This window comes from Marmota flaviventris, chromosome 8, assembly GCF_047511675.1.
Source record: "Marmota flaviventris isolate mMarFla1 chromosome 8, mMarFla1.hap1, whole genome shotgun sequence".
Lineage (NCBI taxonomy): Eukaryota > Metazoa > Chordata > Mammalia > Rodentia > Sciuridae > Marmota > Marmota flaviventris.
In genome coordinates, this window is record NC_092505.1 from 96490388 (window position 1) to 96511169 (window position 20782).

The window sequence follows — 20782 nt, forward strand, 5'->3', positions numbered from 1 at the left end:
GGATTGAACTCAGGGGTACTCAACCACTGAGCCACCTCCCAAGTCCTATTTTGTATTTTATTTAGAGACAGGGTCTCCCTGAGTTGCGTAGTGCCTTGCTTTTTGCAAGACTAGCTTTGAACTTAATGATACTCTTGTTTCAGTCTCCCAAGCTGCTTGGATTATGGGCATGTGCCTGGCACCTGGGAGTCTTTAACATGGAAAGAAAGCAGTACTGACATTGCTAGGGGACAGACAGATGTGAATGGTGGGGACATGAGGTTAAGAGAATAATTCTATAAAATGGGCCCTCTGTGATGACTCTCACATGCTTTCTTTTCCAAGAGCAATTTACCTGCAGCACTGCCTGGTTTAAGTAGCAAGCTATGTTATATTCCTCAGCAAACTACTTCTTATCTGCAGGAGAAATGCAGGCCTGAAGTAATGTATGTAAGAGGAACCCAAGTTATCTTGAGGGGGAGACTTTTGTGACCCTCTTCATAGATCAGATCCCCAAACTCAGGGAGATAAGGATAATTCCTCCTAACCATACAATCTGTGAGAATTTATGGTTAAGAATCTAATTAGAACCCATCAGCATGAGCCAAGGTGACACAGAGTTCTCATGGCAGTGGGAACTTGAAAGTCTGATGTCATCCTGCTGTCACCCAAAAGTCAAGAGGTAGACCTGGTGGGACTCTCTGAAAACTTCTTTGGTATTCCTAATAAAACTGGAGTGTAGAAGTGGCACTCTGTCCCTCTCTTCTCCAAGAGAACCCGCTATTCCTTGAGAGTGTTCCTTTTCTCTTTTCTATCTCTTCAATAAACTCATGCTTGTTACTCTGAGTGACATGTCTAAAATCTTTCTGACTTGATTGCGAGAATTGGGGTTTGAAATGGGGCACAGTCTTCATGCTGCCTCAACTTCCCAAGAGGCCCCTGCTCTGTAACAGTATGGACAAGTAATTTAAGTTTCTTCTTCCAATGAAATGTCCTGAGAGCTTGGGAGAGCCTTCTTAATATATCTTTTCTAGTCCTTTTTTTTATGCATTGATCTAAAATTAAGCACAGTGCTTTTTTTGGTGATAGTGCATGCCAGGATGACATATCAGAACAGTTCATCAGTGCAAAATTGAGACACATCTGTTCAAATCAATCAGTTACCAACTTGATTGACTAATTTAGCAGGAATGAAAATTTTAAAATCATCATATGGATTGAACCATACAATTCCTTTATCACTACAATATTAAACTTTTCTTTTTATCTCCCACCATAGCATCTGCTAACTTACACCAGGCATTTTGTGAAACTTGTCAATGCTGGAGATTATAACAAAGTAAAAGGTCATATGACAAAACAGTTGTTCAGCACACTAAATACTGAATGACTACAAAGAGGGAATGAGAGAGTCAGGTATTTTTCAAGTTTTTTTAAATTTATTTTTTAGTAAACTTCTTCTTAAAAATTTTATTTGTTCTTTTTAGATATACATGACAGTAGAGTATATTTTGACATATTATACATACATGGAGTATAACTTATTCTAATTAGGATCCCATTTTTGATGTGGAATTTCATTGGTGATATATTCATATATGAACATAGGAAACTAATGTCTGATTCATTCAACTGTCTTTTCTATTCCCATCCCCTTCCCTTCCCTTCCCTTCATTCCCCTTTGTCTAATCCAGTGAACTTTTATTCTTTCCTGCACAACCCCCTTATCATCTGCATATCACAGAGAACATTCAGCCTTTGGTTTTGGGAATTGGCTTAATTCATATTTAGCATGATAGTCTCCAGTTCCATCCATTTACTGGCAAATGCCATATATAATTTTCCTTTATAGTTGAGTAATACTCCATTGTGTGTCTGTGTGTATCTCACATTTTCGTCATCCATTCATCCATTGAATGGCACCTAGGTTGGTTCCATAGCTTAACTATTGTGAATTGTGCTGCTATAAACATTGATGGGGCTGAGTCACTATAGTTTGCTGATTTTAAATCTTTTGGATATATATGGAGGAGTGGGATAACTGAGTCAAATGGTGGTTCCATTCCAAGTTTTCTGAGGAATCTCCATATTGCTTTTCAGAGTGGTTGCACCAATTCCAGTCTCACCAACAGTGTATGAGTGTACTTTTCCCCCTCATCCTTGCCAACATTTATTGTTGCTTGTGTTCTTGATAATTGCCATTCTGACTATAGTGAGACAGCATCTCAATGTAGTTTTAATTTGCATTTCTCTAATTGCTAGAGAAGTTGAACATTTTTTTTTTATATACTTGTTGACAATTCATGTGTCTTCCTTTGTGAAGTGTCTGTTCAGTTCCTTTGCCCATTTATCGATCATATTATTTGGGTGGGTTTTTTTTTGTGTGTGTGTGTTAAGTTTTTTGAGTTCTTTATATATCCTGGAGATTAAAACTCTATCTGAGTTACAGGTAGCAAAGATTTTCCCTCATTCTGTAGGCTCTCTCTTCACGTTCTTGATTGTTTCCTTTACTGTGAAGATGCTTTTTAGTTTGACACCATCCCATTTATTGATTCTTGATTTTACTTCTTGTGCTTTAGGAGTCTTGTTGAGGAATTTGGTTCCGAAGCTGACATGATGGAGAGTTGGGCCTACATTTTCTTCTAGTAGCGGCAGGATCTCTGGTCTAATGTCCAGGTCCTTGATCCACTTTGAGTTGAATTTTGCACAGGATGAGAGATAGGAATTCAATTTCATTCTGCTACATATGGATTTCCAATTTTCCCAGCACCATTTGTTGAAGAAGCTATCTTTTATTTTTAGTAAAATTCCTGACCCTTGTTATTCATCTATACTTATTTAATCATAAGTATCTAACACAAAATAAAATTTTGAAATTTGAGGGGATGACTTTTTTCCTGTCCCTCAGCAAAGGAACCAAGAGAGTAAACAAGAAGCAATTCACAAGTATCTTTGATGGTATAATATAGTTGTATGTCAGAAAACAAAACAGAACAAAACAAAACAATTACCTTCATTGTAAAAGTGAAGGCAAGCACAATTCAACTAAATCAGCATGGTTGTTGGGGAAAAAGAAAGCCCGCCTTCCAAGTCAAAGAGTGAGGTAGGTAGCATGCTTTTTGTGTTATGAAATGTGTTTGTTTTGGTCCTCCATTGCCATGTGACAGATTACAATTAGTGGCTGAAGATGACACACATTCTTCATCTCAGTCTCAGTAGCTCAGGAATCTGGGTGTGGCTTAGCTGGGAGCCTCTGGCTCTGGGCCTCTCAGGAGCTGCTGTCAAGCTGTAGGCTGGAGCCTACAGTTCAGGAGCACCTTCACTACCTGAACAGTATGTGGCCATTGGCAGGTTTCAGAAGATCCTTTGCCAAGTTTGACCACATAGGGCTTTCCACTGGGGGCTGTCTGGAGACATGGAAGTTGGTTTCCCCAAGAGTGTGATTCAAAGAGAGTTCCAGAGAGTACTGAGGCCACAGAAGTGACCTGCCATCACACTTTCTGTATTCTGTTGATGAGAAAAAATCAGTAAGTCCAGCCCACCCTCAAGAGGAGTAAATCACCGGGAAGAGAGATTGTTGGGGCCTAATTTAGAGGCTGCCTGCTACAGTCTGTTATTTTAAATGTAATTTTTTGTTGTTTTTTTGCTATACTGGGGACCAAACCCAGGGACTCTCTCATGCTAGGCAAGAGTTCTACACACTGAGCTATATTCCCAGCCTTTAAATGTAAGTTTTTAAAATAGAAAATACATTCTCATGGTTAAAATTTCAAAATGTTCAAGAGGATACAGAGGAAGAAGTTTTCCTCACACCCCTATCTTCCAGTCCCCTCCTTGAGCAAATTGTTATCATTTTCCTGTGTAACCTTTCTGAGACCTTCTGCCAAACCCGATGTTGGGAGAGAGAAACTCCACAGATAGGAGCAGGAAGCCATTTTAATCTTCCCCTCTCTCTTGCCAGTTTAAACCTGCTTTGCAGAGATAACTCTTTCCTCCTTCTTGGATAAAATCTGAAGTGAATACTATGACTTTTCATCTTCTTGTCAGATAATGAGTTCTCCAATCATTTTCAGTCATAATATTTCATTTCAGAAATAAAATATCTAGTCCTGAGCAATACCAAGTCAGGCTTGGAACTTTTATGTAGAATGTCTCCCCTTGCAGCCAGGCCTGAAAGAAGGAGGAGGGGGTCTTGTGGTCAGCTCCTCCACTACCATGAGCCTTTCCCTTCCTCTTCTACCTCCTTTCTCAGTCTGTCTTTATCAGGGCTTGGGGATGGGAAATGGGGAGCTCTCTTTTTCATTTCTGCTCTTTTGGCTTATTCAGAGATTTTCTCACAGAAACAACCAACTGTGGCTTTCTTCATATTTGCGAATTCTCTCCTTCATTAGGAGACAATTAGAATTGTTCTTTTCTTCCAAGGACAATTCTCCAACCCCTTGAAGGTAGTATCACTTCAGTCCTGGCAAAACCTCCTGAGACAGCTCCGTGAGAAACTCCCTCTCTCTCATCCTCTGTCTGGTCCTGGGAAGCTCTCACACACCCTTGGTGAATCTTAGATTCTTTGGAAAACTGGTTCAGACTGCCCTTTGCTCTTTGAGGGTTTTTAATTTCTTGAACTGTCTTGCTCAATTCTTTCAGGAATTCTTATATCCTGGGGACAAGGAATGTTCATCAAATCACTCCATGAATTAAAATCCAAAAGAGGAGATGTATCTGCTGGTTGATCAAATTCTTGTCTTGTATGGGTAGGAAGTGAAAGAGTTTTCTTGTAGAACATTTTTCCCACATGTTGAGATACCTTTGAAGAAAAATAATTATAGTAATTAAGTCTGTGAATTCATTCAATAACCCAACACTAACCACGGAGGGAGGCTGAGGTAATTTAAGTCATGTAACCTATGTGTAGTTTGCAGGGTCACAGTGCTAGGTTATGGTGAGCTTTTTCTTTCTCTTAGAAGCATACAGTGTTTTCAGCTGTAAAGCTTTGTGTCAGCCTGGCTCTAATTTTCCAGTTCCCCTTCCTGGTTCTAATATGGTTCAAGGGCACTGACCATGACTCTACTTCAAGTGTACCCCACCTTGACCTTCTCCAGTGGTCTCCAGTGGTCTACACCAGCTCTAGCCAGTCCTTCTCCTGGCTGGTTACTGGTGAGACAAATGAAGCTGCTCGGAGACTTAGTGCCATGTCGCTAACTGGGACCCTACATGAGGCTTCAGCTGATCTTGCTACAAGCTTGACCCTGGATGGAACCCAGGTCACACTGTCTCAGCTTAGATCCAAAACTGCCTTCATTCTAATAATACATCTGTTCCAAGTTTCTGTAACTTTTTTCTTCCATCCATCCTTTTCCTTGTATGGCCAGTTCAGATCCGCCTTCTTGGTTTTGTGCTGATGGTGGTGGTGGTGGGGGCGTTTCTTCTTGGTGGTGGTACTGGCTATCATGGGGCTTTCCTTCAGTCTCCATTTTAGGATGTTGAGACCTGATTATCTTATCCAGTGATGAACTCTTGGCTGTTCACCTTCTGGATCTTCCACATGTTACTTAGAGTCTTCCAATTCTGCCACTTCAATTCCCAATCTCAACTGTCAATCAACTTGGCCTTCCCCCCAGGTTCTGAGGGAACCTTGTTTGTTATGCTGGCAGATGGTGCCTGGGATGCAGTAGCTCAGTTGTGTTTCATGGAAGTATGTATACTAACAAAAATTAATGATAAGTTGAAGCCAAAGACTATTTGATTTGAGAAAAAAAAATCATGAAGTCATTGTAAGTATGCTGAGGGATATAAGATCCTTACTAAAGAAAAGTAAATAACCTAAAAACAAATGTCATATTGCATTAATGTTAATTTCTTAATTTTGACAGATGTACCATGTGGTATAAGATGTTAAAATTGGGATAAACTGTACAATCTTTACAACTTTACTGTCTCTAAAATTATTCCAAAATATTGGAAAAAATAATATCAATGGAAATATTGAAGTATTTATATTAAGAAAAAAATAATTTCCTTACCTTAAAAACTTTAGACAAATAAAAATAGTTTTCAAAGGACAGTCTGAAATTTTAGCTCCTGGCATAAACATTTATGCTCACTAGGAATGGTCCTGAATGAATCCTGGAACAAATTCTGGAACAAATTAGTTATTGCTTTTTGGCTTACCTTTTAGGAAGTTTAATCTTTTGAAAGTTAATTGTTGACCTATTTATGAATGTTGCATGTTTTAAAGTTACATGAGTCCACAATGCAGACAAATCCTTTCAAATGGTGGCAAGGGAAGTCAACAATAAACAATGAATATAACAAATAAATAGATCACATTTATGGTTGAAGGTGATAAGTGTTATGAGTGGAAAGGACAGCAGGAAGATGATATCAGGAGCATGAATGGGGCCTGATCAGTGTGACATTTTAAATAGGGTAATCAGAGCAAGTCTCAATGAGAAGGTATGCTTGAAAAAAGATGAATGTAGGGGTTAAAGAATGAGGGCATCAGGGACAGAACATCCTGGGCAGAGGGAACAGCTGTTGGGAAAGCCCTGGCATGGATGAACATGCCTGTAGCAGTTAAGGAGCAACTGCTGGCAGGTAAGCAAGAGCAGCGGCACTGAAGGGGAGATGTGGAGGGTGAGATCTGCAAGGTTGTGGTGGGTGGGACAGTGCAACTGATATGGGACCTTGGCTTTGACTCTGAAGGAAGTGGGGAGCTCTTGCACAGTTTTGAATAGAAGAGTGACATGATCTGTCTTATGTATAAAAAGGACCACTTATTACTGTTTGGTGAGTGGACTTGAGTAGGTAAAGGCAGAATCAGGGAGAACAGAAGAAGGCTAAGGCAGTAATTGGTGCTTTAGAAAAAGACAATGGTGCTTTAGACAAGAATGGAGCAGGGAGGTGGCAAGAAGTGGTGGCTGGAGCCAGCTTGTTCTTGCTCACCACAGCCACTTACTAAACTTGTAGGAAGTTTGTGAGCCAGTTGTTAAACATTCCATCATTAAAACTTATATTAAAAACTTAAAATTAAGTTTGGTGAGCTGGGCATGTTATTACTTATCATTGCTTGTGTACTTAAGGTTACTTATATCTATTATATCTGAGATATAATATGTCTATTGTATCTGATGAAAATAAAATGTGGTGCTCCTGTGGTCTCTTTGCAATTCTGTATTCAGTGTCATTATGATATTGTTGACTATGGTGAGAGTGATTTATGTGATAGAGATTGGCAAATGCTACAAATCAGGGTTCATTTGTTTTTAAGAAGTTCTAATTGTCAAACATTTACCACACACCACTTCTTATTGCCTTCTCAGTTATACCTAGGAGTGTGTTACCACTCCTCCAACCTAATGTTTTCAGGTTCCTTCACATCTAACATGTCCCCACCACAGACAGGAAAGCTCAATAAAGAGGTTAAATATTCTGTATATTACAACAGAATAAAGGTAAAAAAATTTCTCCCAAGCATCACCCCATTAATAAATATTTAATTATATGAAATCATCATACCTGTGATTGAATTTTTAGTGCTGGCCCTAGCTTCAATCCCAGGGTACCTCGAAGATGCTCCTCTGTGAGTAATGGCAAAGTTTCTCCATCAATTGCATGATCTTTAAATACCTTATTAAACAAAAAGGCATCAGCTTTATTCAAATGTCTTTAAAAAAATAATGTTCTTGCTCTGTATACAGATATTTTAGTTTTGGTAGAAACATTGAGACTATTTGAGACTGACACAAAATTTTATAAAATAACTTTCTTTCTTTTTTCCTTTTTTTTTTCTTTCTTTGCTGGGGATTGGACCCAGGGCACATGCTGGGCAAGTGCTATACTACTGTCCTACACTCCCAGCTCCCAACTTATTTCTAGTTGCTCTCTTTCCTATGTCCCAGTGGCACATTAATAATCCTTGGAATAGATTATAATTCTCTGTTTATAGAACTTATTTCCAACCTAAAACACTTTATTTGAGGACAAGGCTGATGTTCTATGTATCAATGTACCCCTACTGCAGGGTGGTTTATGGTAGAAGATGTGCAATAAACACTGTAGGATAAATCAACAAATGGGCAAGTACCCTGAGTAAAGGGATGCGGGTAGAGCTCAAACATTACCGCCCGGATTTGCAGATGCAGTGTCCTTTGCCCACTGTTTAATGTTTGAAAATGCAAGTGAGAGCAGTTACCCTGGGCCTTTCTAGCAAGGCCTGTTCATTTTAACTCTTTAGTGGATGTTTCCATGCCTTTCTTTCTTCCAGAAGCTAGGAAAGCTACTGGTGGACAAAGTTTCCAGGCAAATAAAGACATGGGTCTGGATCAGTTAGTGAGACCATAATTTCATGATTTCCAACTTCAACCTGCCTGGCAATCCTTGTGTTCATTCATGAGCTTTCTCACCTTCTCTTTGAAGGCTTCTCCATCCTCCTTAAACTTTAGACCCTACAGAGTCCTCCTTTGTTTTCAGCAGATCATTTACCTTCCTAATTTAAAAAGAAAGAAAGAAAGAAGAAAAGAAAGAAAGGCCAGGCATGATCACTCTGGAGGCTGAGGGGGTGGGATTGTGAGTTCAAAGCCAGCCTCAGTAACTTAGTAAGACCCGTGCCTAAACAGAATATATAAAGGGCTGAGGATGTGGCTCAGTGATTAATCATCCCTGGGTTCAATCCCCAGTACCCAAAATGAAAGAAAAACCAATAAAAAAATAAATAAGAATTTCCACTAAATCTGTATAATGAAACTAACAACTGATATTTCTCTCACTATCCTACTTAATGGAAAACAAGTCTGTTTTAGTGAGTTTGTGGTTGGTGTGACAAAAACGCCTGACAAGAACAACTTAGAGGAGGAAAAGTTTATTTTGGCTCCTGGTTTTAGAGGTTCAGACCACGGTTGGCTGACTCCGTAGCACTGGGCCCAGGCATGGCAGAGGAAAATGTACAGGACACGGCAACCAGGAAACAGAGAGAGCTCCCTTCAACAGGGAAAAAATGTGAACCCTAAAGGCACACCCTCCAGTGACCTACTTCCTCTAGCCACACCTTACCTGCCTACAGGTACCACCCATTTAATCCATTCAAGTGGATTAATCCACAGATTTGTTTACAGCTGTCATAATCTAATTTCTCTTCTGAACCTTTTTGTGCATTGTCTCACACAGGAGCTTTTTTGGAGCACCACATATCCTAACCACAACAAGGTCACTCTACTACTTAAAGACTATTTCTCCACATTTGCTGTGGATCTTCACCTCTTCCACTTTGGGGCCTCACATGAATAGAAAATTCCCTCTTTTGTCTTCAACTTTTCCTTTTCTGCTAGCTCTTTCCCATTAGCTAAGCAAGTCTCCACCATTGATAAGTGAACAATAATGACAACACACACACTCCATTTCTAGATCTGCCCCACATCTCTCTTTCCCTTCATAGATGCATTTCTCAAAAGGGGTTCAGTGCTCTTCCCTGCATTCCTGTCATTCTTCAGTCTCATGGATTCTGAGTTCTTTCCCTTCCATACAATTAATCCTTCTCTTTTCAGGCTCCCTGGTGCCTCTATGGTACCAAACACTTGACATTTTCTAGTTCTCATTTCTTGTATCTGCTAAATTCCTGGATGCTTTTGACATTGATGACTACTCCTTTGTGAACATGACCATCTCTATATGCTGAAGGCTCTCTAACATCTGTGTTTAACTTAGACGCTCAATCCTGCCAATTCTGCCTCTTAGATAGTGTTTGTATCTGCCCACCCACATTGCTCCTACCCTGGCTTAACCTCCTTATAGCTCACGTGAGGCATCTTGCCCTGTGGTCTTGCTCCCTTCAATCTATTTTCACAAAATCAACTTGAGTGACATTTCTGAATAAAGTGAATCATGCCTCTCCTGCTTAAAACCTCCGCTGCCTTTAGGATAAACTCAAAGTCCTTCCCGGGGTCTTCAAGGCTCCTTGTGACCTGGCCCCTTCTTTCTCTTTAGGATCCTGTCTTGCTGTTCTCATTTCTTCCACGTTGGCCTTGGCCCTTTATGCTACTGCGAACTATTCTCAAAATCCAAGTATGTTAAGTTCTCTCTGGCTCTGGCCCTCACTGGGAAGCTCCTTATTCCCTCCCTTCTGCCTCCCCTCCCTTCTGACCTTCACATCTCACTTCAGAGGCCACTTCCTTTAGGGGGCCATGATTTCCTCCCGTGTGCTCCTACTCCACTTCATATCCTCTCTTGTAGCACACTTCTGTTGTCATGGGATCCCTGACTGGTGTCCTCCTCTGGACTTTGAGCTCCATCAGAAGAGGAATCACATGTGCATGTTTCCTTATGTGGTCCCAGGCCTTGAAGGGCATGCCTTGGGACCAGCTGGAAAATAGAAATTTCTTGGAAAGCTAAGACCAGGATCTTGTGTTTCGGTTGAGTCATTTACAAAGTGTAATAAGTAATTAGTTCTTTTCCTATTTCAATTAAGCAAATAACAAATAGGCTTATATGAATTAATTTAATTTGAGCCAAATTAAAAATGTTGGTAGTCTGGGTTAGTCTGTATAGCCTTATATTGGAGGAATTATAATTTTCTTAGAAATATCTCTTTGAAATATCAAAAGCAATATGCCTCTTTTGCCACCCTGGAGACTTTCTAGGAGACCAGAGATCCTTGGTTGGAAGCTCAATAATCTTATTGTAAGTGGTAAAGTAAGGTTATTATAACCTTACTCAATAACCTTACTGTAATGCGGGTTATAATAGAAAGGGACAGATTTGTAGTCACATATGTATTTTCCAATTTAGTCAACTTGATGCTTAGTTTTAGTCAGCTGCAAAATAAAGGTAATATCTTTTGGGGGGGCAGAATTATGATATAAAATTTTATTTAAAAGAGGATGTAAGTTATGTGTCTATCACAGTGGATATCACACTAGGCATTATTATCATTGTTAGTTTTTTTTTTTTTTTTTTATAAACAAAGAATCCATGTAGAAATGGTTGAGTTATTCAACACACACAGTAAGAAAACTTGTTAAGTTACATATTGTTCATGATTCTGATCCAGGGTTTCCCCTGCTGGATCTCACTGCCATGCAGAAGACGGAGTGCAGATGAAAATAGTTGATTCTATTTATGGTGGAAATCTCATCTCATTTCTACCTCCTTTGTAGTGATTCCAGTGAGTGTTGAAGTGGGTGTTTGTGAACATCCAAAGAAGGAGAAAACACATGAATACCCTTTCAAAGGGAGGGAGGTTGGCAGCCAGGGACTGGCAGGTGAGGACGGACCTAACCCTCAGCCATGGTGGGTATACATGGGGCCTGGGCAAGATATAGAACACATCTCTGTCACTTGGATATGCACCCTTTGTCCTTACCACAGCATTTTGGGCCATGTGTATGATGTCAATGTGCCTCAATTTTTAGTAATTTCAGTTAGTTTTGGGGATAAAATCTTTTATCTGCTGGATTCTTTGAATTAGACATTTATTTAGAATAACAAAATGAGTTACAAGTTCTCCTGTGTGTCCCTAAATAGCTGAGCCACCAACCCTCTGGAGACATCTCTTTAAAAGAGCTCATTTGCACAAGGGTTTGGGTTTTATTTGTGATCTTTTTTTTTTCCCCTCAATTTCTTGCTTTAGTAGAAGGAAGTGGGTGTTTGGAGGTTGCTGAATGGACACCTAAGGCAGAGGTGAGGACAGAGGGGAGTACAGTGGGTACAGCTCTGACTAGCCTAGGGGCATGGTCCAACTCATATAAAGAGATGGGCTGGCACCTGTAATCCCAGCAACTCGGGAGACAAGGAGGGAGGATTGTGAGTTCAAAGTCAGCCTCAGCAAAAATGAAGCACTAAGCAACTAAGTGAGACGCTGTCTCTAAATAAAATACAAATTAGGCCTGGGGATGTGGCTCAGTGGTCGAGTGCCTCTGAGTTCTATCCCTGGTACCCCACCCACTAAAAAAGGAGATGGGCTGGAGTAAAAGTTGACAGGACATTTTTGACAAGGAAGCTGTGCACAAGCGGTGCTGCATCAAGGCTGTTGCACCCAAAATGCACTGGGCTGAATCAGGGAGGTCTCCCCATTTCTGTGCAGAGGAATTTCCCTGAGCATAACAAGAAAAGCACACCACAGAGCAGCCCAGTCTTTCGGTTGATGTCATCTGCAGTAGCTTGGAGGGGAAGACATTAAAATGTGTTTTTACCCCTAAGACATTTGAGAAGCATTTAGAAATAATTGATATCATTTCTTCTTGAAGGCACTGACATCCTATTTCTGAAAGATAGTGAGTCAGCAATGTTTGGGGTACTCATGTTTAGGTGACTTCTGTGTATTACCCACAAAGGGACACTTGGGATTATTATTGCAAGAGTAGTTTATTATACTCTTTATAATAAACTTTAATAACTATGGATGGCTGACTGATTAAGAATAATCAAAGTTCCACAAATTTTTAATCCACCAAAATCAGCAATCACATGCTTATTATATACAAAGGATTGTTTATTTCTGGCTGCTATCAGAATTTAATAAGTTCATTGTGCCTGTGGTTGTTGTGGCACTTGATAAATGGTAGATATAAACCTTAAAAGCGATTTACCTGTGACTAGTGACTAATAATAAAATAAGGTTATACCCAATGAGCAGGAGGATATAGGGGAAAAAATTTAATGTTATGCAAATGATGAAATTAGCATTTATCAAGTACTCAAAATGTACAAGGTACTCTTTAATGTTCATAGCAATCCTTTGAAAATGTCTTATTACTATTATCCTCATTTTGTAGGTGAAAGGCACAGAGAAAAGAGGAAACTTGTTTTAAGTCACACATTCAAAAAATAGAGAAGCCAGAATTTGAATTTGTACTTTCTGGCTTCAGAAGCCTTACTCTTAATTACTATGGCTTTTCCATAAGTCCTATGAACAGAATTTTTTTAAAAAAGGAAAAGAAAAAGAATTAACAGCATTACACTGTGGAAAACATTTTACAAAACAGAGTTCTAAAAAATTTTTTTCTAGCATCAGTTGATTATGATATTGTTAACCTTTAATGTCCTTTTCTTGCCTTCTTTAATTTTTTTTAATTTGTTCTAGTTATACATGTTAGTAGCATGCACTTTGATACGTCATATATAATGAAGTAAAATTTCTCATTATATACATGAGGTAAAATCCCACTGGTAGTATAGTTACATATGTACATAGGGTAATAGTCTGATTCATTCTACTATCCTTCCTACCCCCAAATCCCCTTCTTGCCTTATTTTTTAAATATGTAAACCAAAGATAATGGTATCAGATTTAGTAGATACTTTGTTGCTTATAATTGTTATTAAATCACTCAAAAAAGTAAACTATATGCATAAAAAGTAGCAGTGACATAAATTTCAAAACTGACAACCCATGATTTTTGTCACCAATTTTCCCACAAAAATGTGACTAATTTTCTTTCCATTTGTCTTGACAGTTCATTATAATTTTAAAAATAGCATTTATATACCAGATGGAATTATGCATGTGCATTTTTACATATTATCCCAGTATAAATGTAGAATTTAAAAATAGTTAAGGAGCTGGGTATGTCACTCAAGATAGAGTGCTTGTCTAGTATGTAGGAGGCCCTGGGTTTAATCCCACTAAATAAATAGATAGATACAGTTAAGTTTCTACTTTTCAGATCTATTGCTTCCTTGTCCTTTTCAGAATGAAGTATAGCTTTCTTTTATTTAGGATGAGTAGCCTAAAACTTATTTATTTATTTACTTATTTTTTAGTTGTTGATTGGGGCCTTTATTTACTTATTCATATGTGGTCCTGAGAAATGAACCCAGTGCCTCACACATGCTAAGCTAGTGCTCTACCACTGAGCTAAAGCCCCAGCCCCACCCTAAAACTTTTGATATAGAAGCATGTACTCCAAAAATGTTTGCTATATGCATGAGCAAGGAATGTAGCATAATTTCCCATTGCTTTTGAATGTTTAGTCTCTGAATCTCCTTCTAGTTTGGGGAGTATTTCCATTTCTCAGGAGTCTTTCTGGGATCTATGCTGAAGCCTCCCTTGGCTTTGGGTGTGGCATGTGAACCACATACACCCATCAGAAACACCTGTCCCAGAAAAGACAACCACATAAAAAAGTCAAGTGCCCTTGAGTTCAATCCCTAGTACCCTACCTCCTGCAAAAAAAAAAAAAGGGTGGGGGAGGGTTAATAGGAATCCTTTCTGGGGGCAAGAGGCAAATTTGACAAAACTATTATGCTGGAAATAAATTTCAAATTGTTGTAATTTTATGAAAATACTTAAATATTGAGTCACCTGAGCACAGTCTGAACAACCTGGAAGGCTTCTAATGAAGTTGTGTACATCATCCACGGTCCATTTCTGAATATCTTCATCCAAAGAAAGATTTTCCCCGACTGTAACCAGTGCATGTGTTCCTTTAAGATGGAAAGGCAATTATTTTGTGGCATGGAATTTCTAGGAAAAAGAGGAAGCTTGGAGCACGGGTTTCTGTAGAGTTACATGAATTTCTCTCAGAGTGACAGAACACGCTCTGTTTACATGAGCCAATTTTGTAATCTCTTTAAAAGATATTCAGAGTCACTGGGAAATGTTCTGTCTCTGCCTTTCTTTTCCTCCTCTGAAAGGATGTTTAGTGACAACAGTATTGTAAGCAAACAAAGATTTATTCCATCTGCTCCCAGATTCCAACAGAAAGCTCTCTCCAGATTAATGCCACCATGTTCTGTGATATTCTGATCATCATGCTCTCTGCTAAGAATTTAGCTACATCTTCATCAAAATGGCAAGCTAACTCTTTGGAGAAAAGCAGTTAGTATGGTGGCTAGATTTCATACACCCCAGAATCCGTGTGTTTAAAAAAAATTTTTTTTTCTAAAAAAATTCCAGAAACTATTCACTGCATAGTTTTGGCAATGGTGTTTATACATTCAGGTTAGAAGGTATCACAACAGTGATAGACCCTGAAAAGTTGTTTCTTTTTAACTGCCTTTTTTTTCTACACTTAATATAGAAGAGATAGAATTCATACTGAAAAGCAAAAGCCTGTCTGCTTTGTGTTGAAGAAATTAACAGTAAGTTAAATTAAATTTTTAATTTAAAATTCTGGTAAGTTCCTCATACTTCCTCAGACTTTGTTGAAAGTTCTCTATTTTTCAACATATAAATAAAGACTAGTGTCATTGATATGGCTTATTAGAACCAATATAATAAAGTGACTTCAAAAAGAGGTCATTCTAGATGGGAGGGAAATGGGGAGAGAAAAGGGAGACTCATGAACTGAAATCGAATTTCATGCACGTATGAGTTTGTTGGGATGAAACCAACTATTATGTATAATTATAAAGATGTTAAAAATAAAAGAAATCATTCACCAGAAAAAAAAAAAGAAAAAGAAAAAGAAGAAGAAGTTGTTATTCTAAGCAGGGTATGGCCCATATTCCCAGACCCAGGAGATTGAGGCAAAAGGATCACAAGTTCAAGGCCTGACTCAGCAACTTGTCGAGACTTTGTCTCAAAATAAAAAAAAAAAAAAAAGAAAAGGACTGGACATGTGGCTCAATGGTAAAGAGTCCCTGGGTTTAATTCCTAGTAACCCCCCAAAAGAGGTTGTTCCAAACAGGATTAAAAAAAAGAAGGATAAAGAGAGGCATAATTGTTGCAGTTCCCTGTGTAATAAGGTCAGGACTTGACAACCTGCTTTTAGTGAGGATCTGCCCTTGGCCCCTGGACACCCACCTGGCAGAGACAGTGGAGGAACTGGAGGGCAAACTCTGTTTGTTTCACCATCACAGGCTTCAACACCTGGCTCTGAAGCCTTCTGCTTCCCACCACCCCAGGTCTTCACCTCCAGGGGAGCAGCATGAGCTCCTTGGGGTTTTCCATTAGTGGGCTGGAGTGCTCCACAGGGGTTGGTGACAGCTGTAGTTGGTTTGTCACTGGTTTTGCTTGACTTCTGATTGTTGCATATTTCAGTTTCTGGGTCTGTTTCATGCTCATCCTCTTCGTGTGGAATTGCATGTGTCTGGTGTAGGGCTTTTTCTTCTGCTCGACTTTTGGAACTCTCAGAATCACTGTTAAGAGGTTTCTGATTCCCTGAACCCCTCCTGAGTCGATAATATTTCTGCCCCCAGCTTTCTATAAAGTGTGGTCCGGTTGCTACCAGAATAGGGTTTCCCCGAAGGTTTCTGAGGGTACTTCTGTGAAAATGCAGGTCACTGGCTGGGAGCATGCTCTGGCCTTGGTAGATGGCTGGGCAAGGTGGGACACTGGAACCATAGAGGAATGGCATCTCTAAGCCACCTAGTCCCTTTGGGTTAAATTTTTCCAATTTCCTTTGCTGGTAATTAGAATACATTTCCATTTCTGCCCTAAAAACAAAACAATATATTTTATACAACCAAAAAAAAAAACAACATTAGAAATATAATTTTGATGGCCCTTTGCCTTCCCAGTGGGACTCAATGAGTTAATGCAAGTCTCAATGGTTATCAATCAAGGCAAGTGACTGGGGCAAGTGGGAAAGGAGGACTTGCTGGTAGTTTGGCTTACTTCACTTTCTTATTGGTGGTCACCTGGACTCCTCAGTGTTCAGTGATGAGGAAATTGACTCAACGCCTTCTCTCACCCTGTGGTCATACCCTAGCTATATTGCTCTGCCTTATTTTCTGCCTGTCACTACAGTTGAAGGCCACTGTTGGACTGATGTCAGGTTGTCTGGGCTTTGACAATGTCTGAAGTGGGTTGGCAAACTTGGCTCCTACCCTCCAGCAACACTAAAATAATTTAAGACAGAAATGCCAATATGAACTTCAGAGGCACTATGGCTATGCATTAATTATGGAACACTGACAGACTATCACAATGTATAGAACTGTCAGCTTCACTATGTGGTTTTTAATCTTGAATTTATTGTTAACAAAGCTGTATACGTGTTAGTATATTTTCTTTCTGTAATCTTTTCTGTAAGTCATCAGGGTGTGTGTATGTTTGTGTGAGTGTGTGTCCATTGTCATATATATTCATTTATAAATGGACAAGTGAATTAATAGAAAATAAATACAACAACATTGTTAAGTTACCTGGCAGCATGAGGCCTTCGAATCATTTCATTTCTTCGGCTCACTGCCCTTATGGACTCAGGTGGCAAAAAGCCCCAACCTTAAAAAAAGAAAACCACCATTCCATCCCACAAACAAATGAAAAGCACACATTTGAAAATAATAAAATATAATGATTGAAAACAATGTCTGCAAAAAACAACCCACCAGTTGAACACAATTTGGAAATCATATTGGATCACTGATGTTCACTATCTAAGATCATCTTTAGTGACCGAATGATAAATATAAAATAAATTTTGGTTCTTTTCTTTAATTGTTATTGTAGATGACATTTTCCTGCCATATTGCAAATGAAAGAGGTAAACTGTGAATCTTTGATCTATATTTTCTTATTTAACTGAATATATTTAGTGGTACAATGTAATATTTTGATATGTGTACTCCTTGTAGAAGTGAATTAACATACAATCACTTTATTTGTTTATTATTATTATTATTATTTTGGTGAAAAGAACATTTAAATCTTTTAGCAATTTTCAACTATATAGTACTTGTTATTAACTATAGCTACCATGCTGTATAATATATCTCTAAACTTATTTCTCCTATCTAATTGAAACTTTGTACAATTTAACCAGAATCTCTCCCGTTTACTTCACTTTGGTCTCTTATTTTGAAGGAAAAATTGATAGGTTTCTTCTGTTGACCTTTTATAAAAAAATGTTTCTTGATGTACCAAAATCCCAGGAAATAAATGCAATGAGGAGTTAAGTGGAATTGAGCAGTAAATACATCCTATATTCAAATCAATCTTCCAAAGTACCTCAAAAGCAACATCACCAGGTTTCAGGTTCCATTCTTGCCTGGCAACCTGGTTGATTTCACCTTTCTCTGGATTCTAATGCACTTAGGAGTCTGTCCTGGGGCTTTTCTGAGCCATCCATGGAAAATAACCAGTTTTTAAATTTATTTTCTTTATACATTTCCAACCCATCATGGACCAATACATAAACAATGCAAAAAGTTTTCTAATAGATTGAAATGAAAACAATATGTACAGGCACCATCAAAAAAGACAAAAAGAAAGATCACTGATGACATCCACATAGTGCTAATCTAATGAGTCCTCATCTCACTTGGGCTATGAGTTGCGTATTTGACACAGTGCTCACTCTCCACTTACAAAACTTTCTTCCCCAGTATATGCTCCTGGGTTTCCTCCTACTTTGCTGGTTGCTCCTTCTGTTTCCGCCATGCTCGTTCTTCCTCATCTTTGGGCTCTGTTGATGTGTCTTAGGGATCATCCTTTGAACTCTTCTATCTATGGTCCATCCATAGATGGTCTTACCTGGTCTCATATTTTCTGATGAGTTTCAGGGTTATGGCTCCTGATTTTCTCCACAAGTCCTCCCTGACTTCAGCTGCCTTTCTGACAACTCCACTTGGGGGCTATTAGGCATCCCAAATGTAATCTGAGAAAGCTGAGTCTCTGGTATCTCTCTCTCCCCAAGAACTCTTTTCCTTTATTTTCCTCAAGTTCAATTCAACAAACAGCAACTTCACCTTTTGGATTATTCCCAGGACAAAATTTTTATGGCATTTGTAAAACCTCTCTTTCACCTCCCACACCCAAACTGAGAAAATCCTGTTTTACCACCCAAATAATTATAGAATCTAACCACTTCTTACTATTTCTATTCCCCCAACCCAAGACCTCACCATTAGAATCCTTTAACTGTTCTAACTGCTCCTTAATTTCCTATCAGACTCCACAGATGAGAGCCAAACATGGATTGTTCATACCTGAGTAGATGCGGTTAGACAACATATTTGGCATATTTGCATTGGGTAGAATAGAGGATCCAAAATGGGAAGGAACATAAAACTGCCTTGGGTCAGTTGGACCTACAGTGGGAGGCAACACATCTCTAAGGGGAAAAAAACAAAAGATATAAAATAGGTAAAATGAGAATGAAGTTGGACAAATTTCCATTGCTTAGGCAGGGAGATTTCTTTTTTTAATTGCCACATGGAATTCTATCACCTCTTTCTAAACTGAAGTACAAAAGTCATGTGATTTTTATTGGTTTGTGGAGAAATACAGTAAGGATTAGAAGAAAGGACTTGAAACAGGTCAAGGAAATTCATTTCTGTAGTTCCGGAGGATTGACCCAGGTTGACAAAAAGAGAAAACAGGAAGGGAAAGTTTTAGGGACATCTAGAAAAAAATATCTTATCAAATCAATGCCACTTGTGGATTTTTTATGACCAACATTATGTTCTTTCCACAAACTCTGTTCTTATTTAATGGACATATTTTGCTTGTGATTGCCATCTGGAGTCAATGTTGAAAAATCTAGGTGAACAATTTTTTTTTCCTAAATTTCAGTTGTCTCTGGGAGTCCAACTTTATTGTTCACATTCCTTAGACAAGAATAAATAATGTGTCTTATTTTCTTTTCAGAATATCAAAAGACATTCTTGAGAAAGGAAGATAGAATATTGACAGCGTGTACAACCAAAATACTTATAATTTCACTTTTGTTGAAAAGAAAGAATTGTCTATCATAGGCACCCTATTGTTATGGATTTAATTGTTTCTCCCTAAATTCACATTTTGAAGTATTAACCTCCAGTATTACTACATTTGGAGATTAAGCCTTTAAGGAGGCAATTGAGGTTAAAGAAGCATAAGTGTGGGGCCTAATCTGATAGGACCAGTGAAGAGGAAGAGAATCCAGAATTCTCTCTGCATTTACACAGAAAATAAAGGTCATTAGATGACACAGTGTGTCTTCAAGGAGTCTAAACATCAGGAAGAGGCCTCACTGGAAACCCACTGGGTAGCACCTTGATCTTGGACTTTTGGCCTCTGGAACTAGAGAAATGAATTTTCATTATTTAAGCATCCAGCCTGATACTTTATTATGACAGCCCTGGAAGACTAACACACCAATGTTTGCATCTGAATGAGGCTTGTAATTGCTGGCTAGTTATTTTGCCTGCTGAGCAATTAGGTCAAGCAGGCCTAGAAGGGCAAGTGGTAGCAGATATCCTGAGGGGAGACAAGCATCTTGACTTGAGTTATCACAGCACAGCTCACTGAGATAATAGAATGTCACTGGCATTAACATCATTCTAAAGGTTAATGATGAACTCTACTATCATTTTACTGGACTATTATATTGGAGAGACATACCTATCCACAATTGGAGGTCCAAATGGCGTGGGAACAAGTGGAATCCTCTGCTGCCCCGATGCTGTCAGTAAGGGGTTCACAGCCATCACGGGATTTGACATCAGTAGCTCTTGACTCTGATGGAGTTCTAAAAAGAACCAAATAAGTATGTTAACAAAGAACTCTACTTTTTGTGAATTCTTCTTGAACACAGTGAAAATCATTTGTTTTTTTTCACAATATTTGGGAAGACTGGCTACATCAAGCTTTTGGTTACCCTTTACAGAAAGCCCTGGGAGACAACTGTAGAACTGTTTTGTAAATATGCCTTTGGAGTTTCTTGCCATCCAGGTAATGGCATAACATACTAGAAGCAATAATCAAATTAAACCAGTCTTGCAAGATTCCAGGAATACCAACTTCCTTTCTTACAACTTGTTTTGATTCTTACATTTGTACGGGTCCAAATGAAAACATTCTTCTGTATGTTCAATCTTTGGAAAAATATTCTGATAGTTGACAAAATTAAAACAGAAAATTAGTTGGAAGAATCTTCTTAATGACTAA

General features: G+C 38.7%; 1 protein-coding gene across 1 annotated transcript; it reads right to left on the reverse strand.

Annotated features, from left to right (window-relative positions):
* Positions 1–4585: 4585 nt before the first annotated feature.
* Samd7 (sterile alpha motif domain containing 7) lies at positions 4586–20337 on the reverse strand. Its single transcript, XM_027942107.2, has 7 exons — positions 20237–20337; positions 18841–18965; positions 17056–17134; positions 15713–16344; positions 14270–14391; positions 7492–7602; positions 4586–4780 (listed from the first exon to the last, which is right to left on the reverse strand). Exons 1-7 carry the CDS (start codon positions 20335–20337, stop codon positions 4586–4588), a joined length of 1365 nt encoding a protein of 454 aa, XP_027797908.2.
* Positions 20338–20782: the final 445 nt, after the last annotated feature.